Source organism: Monodon monoceros, unplaced genomic scaffold (assembly GCF_005190385.1).
Source record: "Monodon monoceros isolate NGI ecotype Baffin Bay Population unplaced genomic scaffold, NGI_Narwhal_1 Super_Scaffold_6, whole genome shotgun sequence".
In the NCBI taxonomy this organism is placed as follows: Eukaryota; Metazoa; Chordata; class Mammalia; order Artiodactyla; family Monodontidae; genus Monodon; species Monodon monoceros.
Genome location: NW_021703783.1, coordinates 97,767,354 through 97,786,700, shown reverse-complemented (window position 1 = coordinate 97,786,700; position 19,347 = coordinate 97,767,354). Strand labels below are relative to the sequence as shown.

The following is a 19,347-nucleotide window of genomic DNA, read 5'->3' as shown; positions in this document are numbered from 1 at the left end:
CTCAACCCACTGGGTTCCCTGCCCCTGGGTGCCCAGAGCCCCCTCCCTGCCCCCGTGGCTGCACCACGTGCAGCCCAGGAGCCCTGCAGGCTGGGTGTCACCCCTGCTCGCCCGCACAGGCCTGGACTGTCAGTGAGCACCGTTCCAAAGCGCCCACCCTGGCTTTCTCCTCAACTGCCCAAGCCCCACCCACACCTGCAGCCCTGGACCCCCTCTTCCCCCTCCTGTTCTCCCTGCCCCAGCTCTAACCCCCTTCCAAGGGGCACAGACCACCGCTTCCAGAGGAATCTCTCGCACGTGCACAGTCTGGCACTCAGCAAGCACTCGATAAATGCTTGCAAAACAAGTGAAAAAGCAAAGGAAGAGAGCGGGAGATAGCAGCACACTGGGGACGCGGGTTCCTGGGAAGATGGGCTCCTTTCCGTGCAGTGAGATCCAGCTCTGTCCTGGGGGCAGCAGAGGAAGGCAGGGACTCCACCCTGTTCCGTAGGCCCCGTGAGGGACGGGACGTGGTCGTTTTCCTTTCCCTGCTACCTCCTGGCATCACACACAGTGCTTGAGACACGGAAAACGCTCGATAAATACTGATCAAATGAACGGATAAGCCAACCAACGGCCCCTGCAAGAGGCTCCTGGCTTCACCAGAAACGCAGCCCCCCAGCCCCCCACTTCAAGCCTCAGGGTGTGGCCCCTGAGAGCCGGCCTCCCCTGGTTCCAGCTCCCCGTGCCTCCCCATCCCCTCCCTCGCCCAAGGGCTCAGCCTGCTGGTTCCTGGGGAGCTGGCTCGCCTCGGCCTTGACTCCTGCTGGCCCTGCCTCTGCTGCATGCCCCAGGCCACGTGACTCCTCATCTCCCTCTCTGGAGGAGCCCTGACACCCCCTTCGAGATGCCACAGAAGCGTCCCACCTGCTCCAAGAAGCCCTGCCTGGCACTGCGTGAGTCTGCACTGCCCTGGAACGGCCCCCTCTTTCTTGGTGCCCCCCGTTTGGAAGGACAGGCTCTGCTCATTGACCCCAACGCTCTTTTTTTTTTTTAACTCAGCCATCAACGCAAGCCTAAGAGAGCCAGAACTGCCCCACTCACCTCTGTCCTTTCCCCCCCACCTCTCACCCACCGCCACCACCTGCAGACCCTGGGAGTGAAGGCCTCCCCACAGTACGTGTGCCCTCGGCACTTACACTGCTGCCCTCCTCTCGCCCACAGTGACCGCCTGCATCCCATACATCCCACAGTCTGTGGTCCCCAGAGCAAACCCTGCTGCACCCCAACCCACTGTGGTGGGCTAGTGTCTGATTCCCCTCTGCTTCCAGGCAAAGGGCCCCTGTAATCAGTGGTGGTTACGTGAATAAATGTGCGTGAGCAGGCTGGACTTCCTGTCACCCTCATCCCCAGCACTCCTGGTTACAGGCTCTCCCCACCTCCCCCCATCCCTTCAGATCAGCCAAGTGGAGCCTGTGCTATCTCCTCTTCTGCCCCTCTGTCCACTGAGTCCCAGCTGGCCCCTCTTCCAGGTCAATCACTGGGCAGCACATGAGGGGACCTAAACCATGACCCGCAGAGGCTGAGAACAAAAGAAACAAGGACAGGACAACGTAATTCACGGAGGACTTTCCACCAGGTGCAGCACACCCTTAACAAAGACAAAACCGCAACAGAGGCCCTTAAAGGTATTTTCATCCAAACTTCCTGTAACCTATCTTAGAGGACATTTGGAAAACTGGATACAAACGCTTAAAATAAGAAACACCAAAAACATAAGCAATTGCAGTAGGTCTAATTTTAATTGCAAGAGAATATTTAGTCAATAAATATTCACCATTCAGAGCTGCATCTGCAATTAGGATTACGAGGCACTAAGCTGCAAATTTATCAAGACTCATTAGCGAGAAAGAGTCTTAAATACTGAAAGTCAGACCCAATTTAGAGTAAACTCTTAGGGGTCCTTAGTAACTTGGCTCCAAAAATAATACAAAAAGGAAAGGGGAAGAAAGCTGTCAATAAACTATTCTGAAATTCTCAGCAGGGCCAAGCTCGCTTCTGACACGGACTCAGGTGAAGCACCAGCACCCGAGCTTCCCCAGAAGCCTCCACGACGGGCAGCTCAGCACTAGGGGTGAGCAAGCCACAACTCCAGCCTCCATCACACAGACACAAACTGTTTCTAATGTCGTGGTTACTAACATTTAAAAAGAAATCCTCAAACATATTTCCCTGTTTGGACCCTCAGAGTTGAAATAATTTTCTATGCTGGAACTTTTCTATACCACAGGTTTGGAAATACCACAAAGATTTAAAAACCAATAAAATCAGAGAAAAAGAATACAGCTGTCATAACTTATGACCTATCCTCATTTTCTGCCAGCCTTGTCAAACCAAGCTTGAAACCAAGCAAGGGTGGGAAATGCCACCTTGGCCCTGGCAAAGGCCCAGATCACCACGGCACAGACAGGGCACGTGACAGGGCCGGGAGCCTGGCCAGGCCAGGGGAGCCCGTCCTCGCAGGAGGAAGATGCACGGGCAGGTAGGCCCGGGGGGACTTACCGAGAGCAGCTTCCACGTGATGGCACGGACGGGCTTCGGGATCCCGGACCAGCTCAACTTCCGCAATTCTTCTGTTGACAAAAAAGAGACAGGCAAGAACAGGGTTACAAACAGCAAGCAAACCTTCCACTGTGGGGTAACGTCCTCCACCAGTTACTAGGGGGCAAAGGGCCCCGGAAATGAAACCACACTGAACCTAAATGATAAAAATTCCAGATACTGACTGTTCTCAACAGACGAGAGAAGTTTCCACTCTATTCAAGCAAAGCTAAAGGTGACCTGTTGACATTTAAATCTTAGCACGTGTTTGCTAAACACACCCCAGTGATCCTGGAGCCACCGAGACAGGTGAGGTCCAGAGGACTCGGCTTCCTTCCACCCCTCCTTCCTTCCCACCCTCTTCCTTCCTTCTCTCTCTCTCTCTCACTCCCTCCCCCTCCCAACTTCACACCTTTCTTTCATCCCATGTCACTCACACCACTTGCTGTTTAAGAAAACCTACGTGAGGTGTTTTTCCCAGGACTGGTTTTGAAAGACATTCCTTCATGGAGATACGCTTGTGTCTACACAGCACTGATAAGGATGTAGCGTATTACACACACCAAGGACAATCAAGTTTAAAGAGTACAAGTCACTGCTGCCCTAACGAACACCTACGGGGGCGGGGGCGGGGGGGGGGTCACAGAGGGGCGGGGCTGGCAGGGGCAGAGGAGGCTGGACGAAGGGCAGGATGGGGCACAGCCTGGGACAAGGATAAGGGCCCCTGAATTCTGTCTGACCTGGGTCTCCTCCAGTGTCTCCATCACATGCCCTGAACGGCTAGAGAACACATTTCAATTTGTAGATAGATAACAGTCAATGCCACAGAAACTGAAGTAATTATTTCTTTCCTTTAAGTTAGGAATCCACCATTAGGTCCTCCACCTAACAGTTCAGAGTTAATGATTAATACTAGGAATAAAAGAAATGATTAAAGAGAAGACTTTGGTAATATAATCAACAAAATACAAAGTCCTGGCATCTAATCTTTTTCCAATTACTAAAGTCTAAGTAAAATAAGTACAGAATAATTGGGCAATGTTACCAGCGATAACTTACATTTTACGGCAATCTCAGAAAATATCAAATCTTCCCCAGTTCCCTAAGGATATTATGAAAAGCAGGAACACCAATAACGCAATGTTTACCAGTCATGTTCCCAGGGCCCCTCTGACTGCGCGAACCTGGCTTTCTGATGATCGTTTATGAAGAAAGCCGAGAGAAATCTCAGTCGTTAATGTTCTCTCTCTTCATGAAAGAAACTCATAAAAATGGTACCTTAAATAGACAGCATGAGACACAGTTCTGACGTTGTGTGAGCTCTGGTGTCTAAAAGAAGCTTTCATATATATTATTTGATCCTCCAAACAGCTTGAGTTCATTAGGGCCGCAATCCTACAAGGTGAATGAGGAACAGTCTCAGAGAGGTTAGGTGACTTGGCCGTGGCGGCACAGGAACCAAGTGACCTTCACGCCCCGGAGTCCTTCCCCACGATTAACTTCCATTACTAAGAAGGCTTCTTGGAACACAGACAAGATCGAAATCTTAGATCAAGACACAACTGGATATCCAAAGAACAGCAGACACTAGTAGGATTTACTCCAGGAATGAAAGGAGGTTCCGCATCAGGAAATCTTATATTATGACTTTATTACGGTGTTGGAATGAGTGGATGGGAGAAGTAACAGAACTGCTCTGACAGAGGTCAGGTGTGGACTTTCACCCCGGGGCCCATTTGCCCCTTCCACCTTTCCAGGAGAATCCTGGTTATGCAAAGTGACCACCCCCCCGCAGCCCAGGGGAGGCTGAACCCGCCTGCCTCACTCTAAACTTAGACCGGGTGGGCTGGTATGGAGCTAAGCCACGCCCTCACCGGTGACTGATTCGGCAATGGGCCTGGGACCCTATGTGAACCACTGAGAAGAGAGAGCAAATTAGCTGGGGGCTTCTGAGAAAGCTCCTCCTGGCTCTTGGGAAATGTGTCGGAGGTAACCCTCTCTTGCCTCCTCTGAATGTTGCTCGGGTCAGAGGTCAGGCTGAGGACTGCGACAGCCACCTAGAATCCAACCAGCCTGAGGACGAAGGCAGCAGAGAGGTCGGCAGCACCAGGAGACAGGCAGGAACCAGGGTTCTGAGTTCAGCAAGATGGGCAGATGCAAGGGACAAAAATCAATAGCTTGTCACCACTGACAAAACAAATAGAAAACTGGGCAGTCACAACCTTAACAAGAAATACACAACACCATATGAAGAAAACTATAGGGGTTTTACTTAAAGACATAAAGAAACAGAGGAAAACACTGAGCTCAATGACTGACATTAACAAGTATTTAAGGAACACATCCACGGGGTCAGGCACGAGGCCAGCGGTAGGGGAATTACTCAAGTGACCACCACACAGCCCCCAGGCGCAGGGAACTCACCTCCCACTCCAAGGTCATGGCAAATGTAAAATCACGACTGGATAAAGTGTTTAAAAGACGAGGTGAAAAGCACAATGAAGCCCTCAGTGGGAAGGTGTACCCAGTTGGGGAGGTCTCCTTGAGGACATGAGATCTGAACTAAGACCTAGAGACACGGAGAGATCACCTGAGAGAAGAGGGGGCCGGAAGCGGAATATTCTGGGCCCAGGGAACAGCTTATGCAAAGCCTTGACCACAGTGGAAAAAGGATCAGAGGGGCCAGTGGCCCCAAAGAGCCCACTTAAGGGGCTACTTAGGAAGCCCAAGGCAGAGGTGATGGTGGCTAGGATGGTGACAGTGAGAGAAGGGCAGTGACCGAAGAGAAATCTAGGAGATAAAAACAAGAAGACACATAAGACTGGATCTAAGACTCAAAATTACAGTGCTGTCAACTGTCCATCTTTAAGTTCGAAGCAAAGCCAATCCAAATTCCAACAGGATAGACTGCATGTAAGTTTCAGGATAGCCGGAAACGTAATTAGCTGACCTGAAGTTCATCTGGAGGAACAAATGCATAAGTGCAGCCAATAAAATTTCCAAAAAGAATAACGTAAAAAAATTTGCATTAACGGATAAGAAAATGTATACTAGGACTACAGTAATTAAGACATAAGGATTCTACGAGCAAAGCTAAAATGAAGAGAGAGAGAAGTATAACAGAATAAGTGGTTCACATCAAACCTGTATTTAGTTGTGATAAAAAGAGCATTTCAAAGCAAGGGGCCCACCAACTAATGACGTCCCAACAATATAGTATCTATTTTCAGAGAAGTAAGTTAGAACATATATCTTACCACACAAAAATATATTTCCAGACGATTAAAGATCCAAAGATCTAAATGCAACATGTGTATAAAGGAATGATTTTTAAAATACAGGAAAATATAAGAGAACATCTTGCTGTCTGTGGGATGGGAAAAAGGTCTTCCGAAGCAAGACACAAATCTCAGAAACTATAAATAAAAAGCTTAACAAATTCACTATATAAAAGTTTAAAATGACTGTGCAGTGAAAGAAGCTACATTAAAAAAAAAACAAATGACAGATCTGAAAAATACACATGCAACATAAAATATTAAAAGGTTAACATCACTAATATGTAAAGAACACATAAAAAAGTAAGAGTGATCAATCTACAGAAAAATGGAAAATGCACAAGAGACAGAAATGGCTAATAAATGTACAAAACTAGGCACGTAACCTTAATGGTGATCAAAGAACTAACTACATTATTAAAACAAGACACTTGTCAAAAGTTAGAATCTTAAATAATGCCCAATATTGATGAGATTCTGGGTAAACAGCCACTCTCTTATAGTTTGGTAAGAGTGTATATTGATATAATTTTTTTGTTGGTCAAATTTTAATGGTGTATAATGCTTGAGCAGCAACCTATTCGACAAGGATGTCTGCAAAGGTACACAAGGATTATACACAAGGGCGTTAGCGTCTGAGTACAATCATAACGGAAAATTAGAAACAAAGTGTCTATTAATAGAGAGATGATTAAAAACCCTGTTACATCCCCACTGGATGACAATGTTGCCATAGAAAAGAATGGGTGTCGTTTTGTGGGTGGATATAGAATAAACTTCTCTAAATTATGAAAAGAGAACAACAGAGAAGACAATGTAGCCGCACTGAGTATTTCTGCCAGCACACACAGGAATCGAGCAGCACAGCCAGACTTGGGGAGGGGTTCAGGGAGCGGGCTCAAGGGTGCTGAAGACCTACCTTTCATTGTCTACCCTGCTGTGTTTCTACAAAGTTCCTGTCCATCTCCACCTTTACCTCCAACTTTTCAAAATCCACCCAGCCTTCCAGGCCCAGCTCAGCCTCTTCCAGATCTAGGACACCTTCCTGACGACTCCAGCCCTCACTCACTTCCCTCTTCTGTGAGTGCCACCTGGAGCCCAGAGCCCGGAGCCCGCCCACCTTCAGGGCCACGCCAGGAGCATCAGCTCACCTCCTAGAGGGGGCTTATGAGTTCCTGGAGGTCAGTCCCCATGATTTTCCTGCTTGTCTGTCCTGATGCAGTGCCTTGCGATTGCTTGGCAGTAAGTACTGGAGAGATGCAAGACCAATTCCTCCCTCCAGCCCTTCAGAGGTGTTTCTTTTTTCTTTTTTTTGGGGGGGGGGGGGCAGGTGTCACATTTTTAATTGAAATGTAATTTATACACAATAAAAGAATGAATATAGCCCCCCAACAAGACTGAGAACACTCCTCTCACCCTCTTCTAGTACCTCCTTGCCCCCCACTCTGAGCTAACCCCTTTCTGATATCTATCACCAAAGATTAGCTCTGCCTGTCCTTAAAATTCACGTAAATACTACACACGGGATGCCCTCATTTGTGTCCTACCTCTCTGCTCATAATGTGTCTGTCAGAGTCATGCGTGTAGCAGTAGTTCCTTCTTTACAAGCAGGGACAGTATTCTTTGCTATGAATATATCACCATCTGTTTAGGTATCCACCTGCTCACAGATGCCTGGGTTATTTACAAGCTTTCCTCCGTGAAAAAGCCGCTATGCACGTTCCTGTGGGTACCTGCTTTATGGGTGGATGTTTCCAATTCTATCAGGCAAATATGAAGCAGCGGAACTGCTGGGTCACAGGACAGATACACCTTTAACCTTATTTTAAAAAACTGCCATGTGGTTCTCCGAAGTGGTTGTACCATTTTACACTTTCCACCATTAATGTATGAAAGTTTTCACTGCTCCAGTCCTGGTCAAAATTTAGTGTTACGTCGGTCTTTAATTTTCATCATTCTACTAAATGTTAAATGGTATCTCATTACAGTTTTAATTAGCCATTCTGTGATGAGTAATGATGTTGCACGTTGAACCGATTTTCACGTGCTTTCTGGCCATTTTTATACCTTTCATGAAGTTTATATTGAAATCTTTTACCCATCTTTTTATTGGGTTGTTCATAATAATTTTATTATTGATTCATGGGTCTGTTTCTAATGATTGATTTTTCTTCTGATTCTAGGTCATATTTTCCTATTTCCTTGCATGCCTGGGTTTTTGTTTTTGTTTTTGAATGCCAGATGTGTCAGTTATCAATTTATTGCCTCTCTGATCATGGAACTGGGTCTCATAAATACTTCTCCTTGGTCAGCTGGCATGCCGCTCTCCTTTTCAGCAGAGGGTGAAGGAAGGACCATCGAGGAGCAAGGGCTGCTCTGGTCCAGGTTCTCCAGGCTCCTGCAGAGGGTGGTCCCCAGCTCCCTTTAGCTCTCGCCTCCCCCTGAGCAGGCTTTCTCCCGCACTTAGGCCCTGCAGAGCGTGTTTCCTCCAGCACGCGGGCCCTGAGCACACAGGGTTTCTCCCACGTTCAGCTACTGGCCAGAGCGACTTCCCAGTCCCGGAACCGGCAGCAAGTGATGGCCAGCAACACCCCACAGCCGACGCCTGCGTGAGCTCTGGTGGTTGTTTGACTGACTGCTTTCTGGGGACTCTTTCCCTGCCTCATGGAATCTCACCCCACCCGTGAACAGATCAGCACTCGGCCAAGGACTTGGAGGGACGCTGTGCCGACACCTGGGCTCTACCTCTAGCTATTCTCTCCTGTCCAGCACTCTGCTCCACACGCTCTGTCTCGGCCTCTGGGAACCCCCTTTCCTGAGTCCTCAACTCGGCAAGACCGCCAGGTTCAGCTGCGCTGCAGCCTGCAAACTGCCTCCAACTGTAAACAGGAGCAAATGTAAAGCTCACCTTGCTGTTCCCCTTCGTTCAGGGACACAGTCCTGCATCACCTGTTCCACAAGGTCCCAAGGCAGCTATATCAAGTACTGGGGGCAGTTTTCCAGTTGTTACAACAGGGGAGCAATTCCTTTGACAGCTAGTCCTCCACGGGTTGAAGCAAAAGTCAACTTACTAACATATTTTAAAGACATCTTTGTCTAGTCATCAGGAATATTGGTCTCTAGTTTCTTTTTCTTACAATGCCTTTGTAAGGTTTCAGTATCGGGGCTACGCCACCTTAATATGAGCTGAGACATGTGTTCTCCTCTCTCTTCTGAAAGGAAAGACTTTCTGGAGAATCAGTATTATTTCCTCCTGAGATAGGGTTCACTGGAAAAGCCATTTGACCCTGACACTTTCCTCGTGTGAAGGTTTTTTAATTACAAATTTACGTTTTAAACTGATATGAGAGTTTCCAATTGCCTCTTGCATCTGTTTTGTTAGGCCATGTTCCTCAAGGAATATGTCCATTTCATGTACATTCTTGAATTTATTGGCATAAAGTTGTCATCAGTATCCACTTATTTTTTAGTGTCTGTACGGTCTGTAGTGATGTTTCCTCTTTCATATCTGACACTGGTAATTCGTGTTTTCTCTCTTTTTCCATTGGTCAAGTCTAACTACAAGTTTTTATTGATCTTTTCAAAAAACAAATTTTAGATTTTCTTGATTCTTGCTCTTGTTTGTACATTTTTCAGTTTACTGATTTCCACCTTTATTTTATTTCCCTTCTTTTATTTTGGTTTTGTTTAATTCCCTCCTCTTTCCCTAGCTTCTTTTTTTTTTCTTTTTTTTTTCTCTTCTCCCCCTTCCTCCCACCCCACCCTCCTCCTAGCTTCTTAAGGTAGAAGCTTTGATCACTGATTTGAACCTTTATTCTTTTCTAACATAGGCATTTAAAGGTATAAATTTCCCTCCAAGCATTGTTTTAGTTGTATCATATACATTTTTATATGTATTGTCATTATCATTCAGTTTGAAACGTTTTCTAATTTTCCCTGTGATTTCTTTGATCCATGAGTTATTTAGGAGTATGTTGATAAATTTCCAAATATTTGAGGATTTCCTGGGTATCACAGTAGACTGCTTTCTAATTTAAGGATTTGGTCAGATGAACTTGGTGTTATGTCAGTCCTTTGATATTTATCACGACCTGTTTTGGCAGCGCATATGGTCTACTTGGTGAATGTGCCATATGTCCTCGCAAAGGATGAGCATCTTCAGCTGGTGGATGTGGTATCTACACACCAGTGAGATGCAGCTGGGTGACCACTATTCATACTCCCTTTACTGATTTTTATATCTACCTATTCTATCAATTACTCAGGAAGGGGTGTTAAAATTTCTGCCTACGATTGGAAATTGGTCTATTTCTTTCTTTATTCTTGTCAATGTTTGCTTCATGCATTATGAAGCTGTGTTATTAGGTACACACACATTTAGGAAAGGTACCTCTACTTAACGAGTTGAACCTCTTATCGTTATAAAACATCCCTCTTTGTCTTAATAAAACTCTTTGTCTTGATGTTTGTTTCTTCTGGTATTATTATAAGCAAATTAGTTTTCTTACGATTAGCGCTTCCCTGGCATGTCTTTTTCCACCTTTTATTTCAACTGCCTGAGTCTTAACGTTTACAGCGTGGTTTTGGCTTTTCTTTCAGCTCTCTGTCCCCATACTTCTTAGAATCAGACTGCAAAATCACTAGCTGTCTAAGACAGAAAACTAAAATGTAGGAAATATTTTAATAAGCAGAAAATGAATGAGAAACAAATAGCATTTTTTCTACAATAGTGCATCTGCTTTCTAAAAAATAAAATTTGGAAACATTTTTATGAAAACACCACCAATATCACAACTCCATACTCATCTGTACTTTGAGTCTTTCCTTCTCAATGAAATTCCCACCTGGGAAATTGACATTGCAAACAGTCCATGACGAAAGGAAGCAGAGAGGTATAGAGCAACAAATGCTAGTTGTGGATTCAATGGACCTGGGGTTCAAGGCCCAGCGTGGCCAACGAGAATCTGTATGACCTTGGTCAGTACTCTTAATCTCTCCTGAGCCCCAGTTTCTTCCTCTAAAACTTACAGCAAGATAAAAATACCTTCCTTGCTTAAATCACAGAATTTCTGTAAGAGACAATACGTGAGAAAGCATTGTGACATACTATACAAATGCAAGAACATGATTCTGTTACACTTACTGATGTAATTATTTGGCTGGTTGGGCTGTGAACCCAAACCATGCAGCCACTGGGACTCATTCATTCTAATTGGATGTAAAATATCACATTTGAGACTGAACCAGAAATCTGTCACAAAAGGGTGTATGCAAAGAACTCCTATTATAAGTACTTTTTTTTTTCTGAAAAGCCAGGAATAACAGAAAAGTCAACCCATAATTTAAGCGATTTTTTTCTAATACTCATTTCTTTTAAACTGGCTTTAATTCTTATTTTTTAAAACTCTGGCAGTACTGAAATCTGGGACAAAAATAAGAAATGCATGTATATTACAATCACCTAGGCTCTTGCTTGAATCTAGTCCAGAAGCTGAGCTGTCACCAGCATCAGAAGGCCCTGCAGAACAAGCACGTCTCTTGTTCCTGAAAGCCACGGTTCGGGAGAGTCTCATAAATCAGCAATCTGACCAGCGCTTATTGAGCACCCCTTTGTGTAAGCTGCCCTTGGGGCCAAAGCCACTTCCACGCTCGCCCTGCTCCGAGTCCATCACACACGTTGATTTACCCAGTCTGTGAACCCCGATCGACTCTGAAGGAGCCTCAGAGGTTACGATTAGACCCAGTTCCTACCCTCCAGGGGCTCACTGGAAGGAGGGAGGGAAAGTCTAACAGTGCAGGTGTTTAGGGATGCTGCGCAAGAAAGGTGATGCGGGGCACCGGAGTAGAGGTGGGCTCCTCCCTGAAGAAGGGGGACACAGGGAAGATTCCCAGTGAGCTGCTGCTTGAGAGGCACCTTGAAGCCAACTCAAAACCTGGAAGATTCATCTCTGCCCCCCACCCTTGACCTCATCAACACAACAGGAAAGGAACAATGTCATAAACAAGAACGAGGGCATCAAGGAGGAGACGAGAGCAGACAAGAAATGTCAACAAAAATCTGGAAGCTGGAACGTGGATGAGAGAGAGGGAGCTGACTCGGCAGAGTGGTGAAGAGACTCAAACCTGCTGCCTGAGAAGGGGAGGCCCATCCATGGCAGAGAACTCCAGAGGCCCGGCGGCAGCTGAACGCAGGTGGACCACTTCCAAGGCACGGGGGGCAGCCAGACCCCCGGAGCCACGCAGGAATCCCCACCTCCCGCACAGAGAAACAACTCTAGGGTAAAGCAGAAATCACACACGGCAGGCACCGGTGGCTCAGTCCTGAACCCGAGTTCCAGCCACAGGAGCACGATGGATCCCCATTTCCCAAACACTGTGACATGAGGTACACTGAGAGGGTGGGGAACGAGAAGAGAGAAGGGAACCATGAGAGGTAACCTCTCTGCGTCCAGAGGAAGGAGGCAATAAATACAGCTAGACTGTAAAAGTCTGCAGAATTTGCAGAGTGTTTAGAAACAGAAAGGCAAGTCTATAGTTCCTCATACCAAGACATAGAGTGACAGCCCACGGGGATGGGATGCAGGGGGAGGAAGGCTGGGGGCCGAGGACTGCTGCTGCCAGTCTTGTATTACTGCTTCGTTTTTCAGACCAGGTACATGAGTTGCTTTGATAGAAAGAAAACTAACTGAGTAAGGTGTATGCCAAGGGGCCCAGAGCACTGCAGCTGGAGGAAGCCACCCACCCAAAAGCACGGTGGAGTGGACTATAGAGCAACTTCACAGAACTGTACGTAGCTCAGCACGATGCACCCACCCAAGGGGAGGGTGCGAGGGGGTGCCAGTGAGAAATCAGGCTGGAGAGGGAAGCAGGGCCTGGATCATACAGGGAAGGCTGGGACAGCGTGCCACCACCTGGATTTACACTCAGCGGAGCTGAGGGGCCGGCGTGGGCGGGGGAGAGGGGCAGGGAGTGTTAAGCAAAGACTGCGAAGGTGTTGTGACCAACGTGGGTTTCCTAAGCAGAAGCACCGGTATTTGGAGCGAACGCTGCAGGGCTTGCTGGCTGACTAGGGAGCTAGAGGAAGAGCACAGTGACCCCTTCCAGATGTGAGGGGCACAGCAGCCAGCGGACCAGCCAAAGGATGAGCCCGGATCCAGCTGCCCCTGCGTCCTGCTCACTACCCAGTCACCCCATGGCCGCCCCACATCCAGTGCGCCAGGCTTTGCGCTGAAACGGAGGCGGGAATCCACCAGGCTGGTGCACCCTGCAGCACCCGCTTTGGAACACCGCTGCACCCCACGAGGACCCCCAAACGGGGGGATGGCTGCCCCTGGAAGCAGCTCACGGCCACCCCACCACCCTCAGGCTTTCAAAGTCAAGTAGGTAACTTTCCAGGGAAGCCTGCTTCTCTTCTCAGGTGAAAATACAGAGAAATGGAAAACTTCCTAGCCACCGACACGTCAATGATGTGTCACACGGTGGCCCTCGCCACTGTGTAAGGGGAAGCCTGGACGGGAGAGGAAAAAGTGCAGCAGGCCTGAGAAAGACGCCTGTCCCGTTCCTGCCTGGCCTTTGGCAAATTGGAACAAGGCTTCCCTTCCACAGACAGAGCTAGGAGGGTAATGGAGCTAAAGGATCCTTCTGGAAGGTGTTTCTGCAGGACCCTGGGGCCCAAATTGCAGTCGGGGACGGTGAGCGCTGCACTCCCTGAGCCCTCAGGAGCAGCTTCAGTCCGTTTGGCATCTGAGGAGCAGACGAGTGGCAAGGATGCCCAACTGCTTGGCAGCTCTTCTCAGTGTTCCGGGATTTTCATCCTGATGACCCTTAACTGCTGCAATTCACATAATAAAGTTTCGCAAAATAACTTCTCTAGCTATAACTTTTTCTTTTATCTAAAGGGTTTTCCTCCAGACATGGAAGGCGTGTGCGTTTAGAGGCATCAGAACCGGCAGAAATGGACAAACGCTCCTCTTGGGGACACAGAGCTGAGCCCAGGGAGAGGGGAATACAGGGAAGAGAGGCAGCCAGGGCTCAGGACCTGAGGCGAGTCCTGCACAGTCTAGATGCCAGGCCAGGAAAGGCTCTGCACAGCGAGGCCACTTGAAAGGTGGGGTGAGGTCCAGCAGACAGACAGACAGACAGAGGGAAAGGCCTTCCCCACAGGGAGCATCTGAACCAAGGCCTGCGGGCTGGGGGCAGCAGGGTCCAGGGCGGGCCCTGAAAGAAAACCTGGAGGGACACAGTCGGGGCCGACCACATGAAGGACAGCAATGCTTTTATTTATTTATTTATTTATTTATTTAATCTATTTTATTTTATTTATTTATTTTTGGCTGCGTTGGGTCTTCATTGCAGTGCGCAGGCTTCTCATTGCAGTGGGTTTTCTTGTTGCGGAGCATAGGCTCTAGGCATGCAGCTTCAGTAGTTGTGGCTCACAGGCTCTAGAGCACAGGCTCAGTAGTTGTGGCACACGGGCTTAGTTGCTCCATGGCACGTGGGATCTTCCCAGACCAGGGCTCGAACCTGTGTCCCCTGCACTGGCAGGCAGGTTCTTAACCACTGCGCCACCAGGGAAGCCCAGCAATGCTTTTATTTTGCATAAAATTACCTAACCTGACTTATGGGGCTGTAACTAACTCCCAACCAGGATAGGAATCGCAGGTGGAGAGGCAGATACAGATTCCTGGGCCTTGAGTGGGTTCTGAGTGGGGAGGTCTCCCCTCCGCTCCTGACCACAGAGCAGGGACACCCCCCAGCAGGCGCCGTGCCTGAGGCTGCGACTTCACCAGAAAGGATTTAATGACCACACGAGAGAAGCTGGACCACCCGCTCCCACAGTCCTGAGAGTCCTGCAAAAGGGGGAGAGGGCCACCCCCGCCGCCAGAGTTTCCCGCCATTTCCTTTGCTCACAGACATAAAGACCTGAAGCCACTGGCAAGAAAACACACGGCGAGGCCTTCCGAGCTCCAGACTCTGGCTGCCCCGCTGCATTTCACAACCCGGAAAGAGAAATGTTTTGAAAAGAATGAAAAGACCGAGATGCATTTTATCGTAGAAACTGTGCTACAATTAACTGCTAAGTCATTCTACATGAGATCAACCACATTCCTAAAAGTTAAGTTTATCACCTGCTTTCAAGTGTCCCTCCACCAAAAAGAGCTGCTCACAACAGCTGTTCGCACAAGGGAAACCAAGACTCACACCCCCCTTCCCCCTTGTACCACGCACTGTAGCCCCAGTTACCGCCACACAAACCATTCACGCGCTTTACAAGCAGCCAAATAACACATCTCCTGTTCGCTGCTTAACTCACAGGTGCTCTAGGAAATCCCTCCCTCGCACCACTTTACAACGAATCTCCAGGAAGCATTGCATTCACTAGATGAAACTGGCCATGTCACCAGCAGAAAGGACACACAGGACTGTGCGTATTCGAACCACACAGGAAGCTGGCAATCTTATTTTTTTCCTTGTCATTTGTTTTTGTTTTGCTTGATTTTGCTAGTTTTAACACAGTTGCTCGCTCGTATCACAAGAAGGAGTCTTCTTTCCTCTTCCTTTCCTTTTCCTTTTTTTATTATAATTTACCTCCATGAATATACCCGATTTGTTCATAGAGGGGAAAACAAATCCTAGTAAAACAGAAGTCACCTTGCCAGCAATGACAGGAAAACAGCTCTACCCTCCATGGTAGGTGTCCTGCTTCTCCTCGGCCCTCCCATCTGGAAAGTTCGAGGCCACCTCCACCCGGCCGCTACCAGCTGCCACAGGAAACAGCCCAACCAGCCAAAGCCAGCTTCCCTGCTGACCCCTCTGTTCAGCCTGGTCCTTGTGGCAATCAACTAGAAAAAAATGGGCAGTATCAAGAGACTTGGATGTCAATGATAAAAGGACAAATAACCCAGTTAAAAATAGGCCAAAGGATCTTAATAGATATGTCTTCAAAGAAGAGATACAAATGGCCAATAAGCACATGAAAAGATGCTCAAAATCATTAGCCACCAGGGAAATCGAAACCACTTCGCTGTACACCTGAAACTAACACAACGCTGTCAATCAACTGTCCTCCAATAAAATTTAAAAAAAAGAAAAGAGGAAAACTGGAGCCCTCATCTAATGCTGAGGGGAATGTAAAATGCTGCAGCCCCTTTGGAAAACAGGCTGGCAGTTCCTTAAAAAGTTAAACAGAGTTGCCACGTGACTCAGCAATCCCACTCCTAGGTATTTCACCCAGATGAAAACATACCCACATAAAAACACGTACGTACATAAGTGTTCGTGGCAGCGCTACTTATAACAGCCAGAAAGTGGAAACACTCCAAATATCCATCAACTGATGAATGGATAAATAACATGTGGCCCATCCATACAATGGAAGATTATTTGGCCCAAAAATGACCCAAGGATAGACGCTGCAACATGGATGAAGCTTGGAAACATTTCACTAAGTGAAAGAAGCCATTCTCAAAAGACCACACAGTGTATGACTCCATTATGTGAAATGTCCAGAATAGGCAAATCCACAGAGATCGAAGATTAACGGATGCCTAGGGCTGAGGGGAGGGAGGCTGCAGGATGGGCAGTGACCGCTTAACAGGCCCAGGTTTCCTCTTTGAGCTCTGAAATGTACTAGTGACAGCTACACAACCCTACAAACATACTAAAAACCACTGAGTTGGACACTTAAATGGTGAATTGTATGGTATGTGGATTATATCTCGGTAAAGACGTTTTCCAAAAGTCCTGGATAAGGAATTTTTAAAGGCTATATAAGCCTAACTGCCTTCTAAGGCGGGAGGATCCAGGCAAGGGGGGCCCTTTGTTTCACGGAACATAATGATGGACCTTGGTGTGCAGAGTTTTGATCAGCGCTGAGGAGGCTGAATGGTGCTGCACGGGGGAAGGAGGGGCTTGGATTTGGAAGGGCTCCCCACCCCCAAGATGACAGGATGGTGCGGAGCGATGAGAGCCTTCCCAGGGACCCCCAACCTTCATTACAGGAACTAAGAACCCGGCAAAACCCCGCTCAGCAGGATGTGCTGCTCCGGATGTGTTCGTGGCTGGAGAGGCCCGCAGACGGACCCAGACCAAGGCGCCCACTCTGAGGACGCCACAACCCAGAGACGCCCAGGGAGCCCTGCGCGTGCGCGCGGGCAGCCACGGGAGCCCAGGGAACGCTTCATCCTGCACCAAGCACGCAGGGCTGAGGGCAGGTTTACGACTCGATGTCGTGGAGACAGACACCTCCAGCTCACAGCCAGCCTCGCTGAAAATGCTCACGCCCTCTGAGCCAGTCATTTCACTTCCGGGAATCTGTCCCAAAGAAACATTCTAAAATGTAAACATTTCTATGCATAAAGATGGTCACTGTGGCGTTATTTATATGTTAAAAGAAAAGATATGATCTCAATGTCTAATAATAGGGAACTGACTAAATGAGAGTTATATCCATTCCCTACTAACAGGAAATCAAGAAGTACACCCACAGTGCTCTGGGGAAAACTCTGGTGTTTCAAAGCCTACAGCAGGGAAAGCGCCGTGCACTCTTCTGCCCGTCCTATGACCAGCCCTCCGCCCACACCCCAGCCCTTGACAGAGAACCCCAGTCATCTGCCCGTCACTTCACAAGGTCTAATTACACTGTTTTCCCTTCAATACCATTGATCCCACAGCCAACGCTGCGTGGCATTTAATTAAAGGAAAGGCTACTGCTATTTCATGTTAAATATCTAAACCCTTTCAAACAAATTACAAGCTTGAGCTTCTTTGCTTTGCTTTCCAGGACTCGATGAAGACGGACCCTTAGTCTCCTATGATTTCTGCAGTAAGAAATACACGTACAGGACTTCCCTGGTGGTGCAGTGGTTAAGAATACGCCCCCCAATGCAGGGGTCACGGGTTCAAGCCCTGGTCCTGGAAGATCCCACATGCCACGGAGCAACTAAGCCCGTGCGCCACAACTACTGAGCCTGTGCTCTAGAGCCCGTGAGCCACAACTACTGAGCCCACGTGCCACAACTACTGAAGCCCGCGCGCCTACAGCCCGTGCTCCGCAACAGGAGAAGCCACCGCAGTGAGAAGCCCGCGCACCACAACGAAGAGTAGCCCCCGCTCGCCACAACCAGGGAAAGCCCGCGCACGCGGCAACGAAGACCCAATGCAGCCAAAAGTAAGTAAATAAATAAATAAATTTAGGAAGGAAGGAAGAAAGGGAGGAAAGAAATATACGTACACATGCAGCAGGCCTGAGCTGCACACCTTCTGGGGTTACCAGTGTTTGCTGATAACAGTCCCTGGCAGCCGGCTACTCACAGGCAAAGTCTGTTCAGGGGTCAGCAAGTACAGTCGTTCTGACACTATGATGCCTGAGTATCAACGGGGGCAGCCACTCAACAGCCCCTAAGAGAGCTTTCTGCCACATCCGTGTGTCTGGTTAGGACCCTGAGGTCATCACGACCTCTTCCGGTCCCTGCTCTCCTGCACTTGCTCAGCACCCATCACTCTGGAGAAGCCCCCAAGACCAAACACCCCCCAGGAAGTGCAGAGCAGAGAGGAACCATCTCCCAGCTCTCCTGAGGGACCCCCTCCCCCACTGTGACCCCGAAGGCCAGCGAGCACGCTGCTAGATGCCACATGTGACTCAGGAACCCAGCAGACAGGAAGCCGGCTGGAAGGCTGCAGACAGCCTTGTCAGAGATAAGCTCAATTAATTTTAGATAAGTGTGCAATGTAATTACAAAGGCAAAGCAACATAATCCCACAGTCCCCTGCATATCATTTCACATGTAAACACAGAGAAGGAAGGCTCAGTGGCAATGAGAGGAAAACCCAGGGACAGTTAAGAACTGACCGTTTCTGTTCCTGTCTACAGGTCCACACCCACGTGGCACAGCCAGGCTCGCTTCATCGTCCCGGAGCCACCAGGGTGCTTTCAGCTGGAACACCACCTATCCTTGGTGTCTCCCCAGCAGTCCACTGTCATCCACAGAACCGCTTCCCTGGCTCCCAGCCTGCCCCGCCACTTCCACCCCACCAAAGCGATCACCCCCTTCCCTCTCCGAGTGCACACTTCTGTTGGTGCCAACACAAACTGTTTCTGGTTCCAGGTCTGTCTGTGCCCTGACCAGGGGCTCCCCGAGGACAGGGACTGTGTCTTACATATCCCTGTACCCCTAACTCCTGGCATCATGGCTGCACAGACAAGGTGCTAAAGAGGTAACTGACAATATGAAACCCTACACCTGCCAAGGGAGATGGGCAGGAAATAAGGGCTCTGGGCAAGTCTAAAGAGCCGTGGCTGTGGGCCCGTCACCATTCACACACTGGAACCCATGCTCTTCATAACACATAGGTAGGGTGGCTGTATGATACACTGTTTAGACACCTGGGGAAGTAATTAATACTAATGCCAAGACAACAGGGTAAACCAGTACCTGGGCCTGTGATCAACCTGTACCCAAGGGCACTGCCTTGGGCACTCTGTGTGGCA

General features: G+C 48.4%; 1 protein-coding gene across 1 annotated transcript in view; it reads right to left on the bottom strand.

Moving 5' to 3' along the window:
- The window catches only part of TBC1D22A (TBC1 domain family member 22A), a 316,922-nt gene that overhangs the window by 215,573 nt on the left and 82,002 nt on the right, over nucleotides 1-19,347 (bottom strand). The window contains exon 5 of the mRNA XM_029205055.1: nucleotides 2,542-2,612. Coding sequence (XP_029060888.1) covers nucleotides 2,542-2,612 — 71 coding nt within the window. The remainder of the gene's footprint in view (nucleotides 1-2,541; nucleotides 2,613-19,347) is intronic.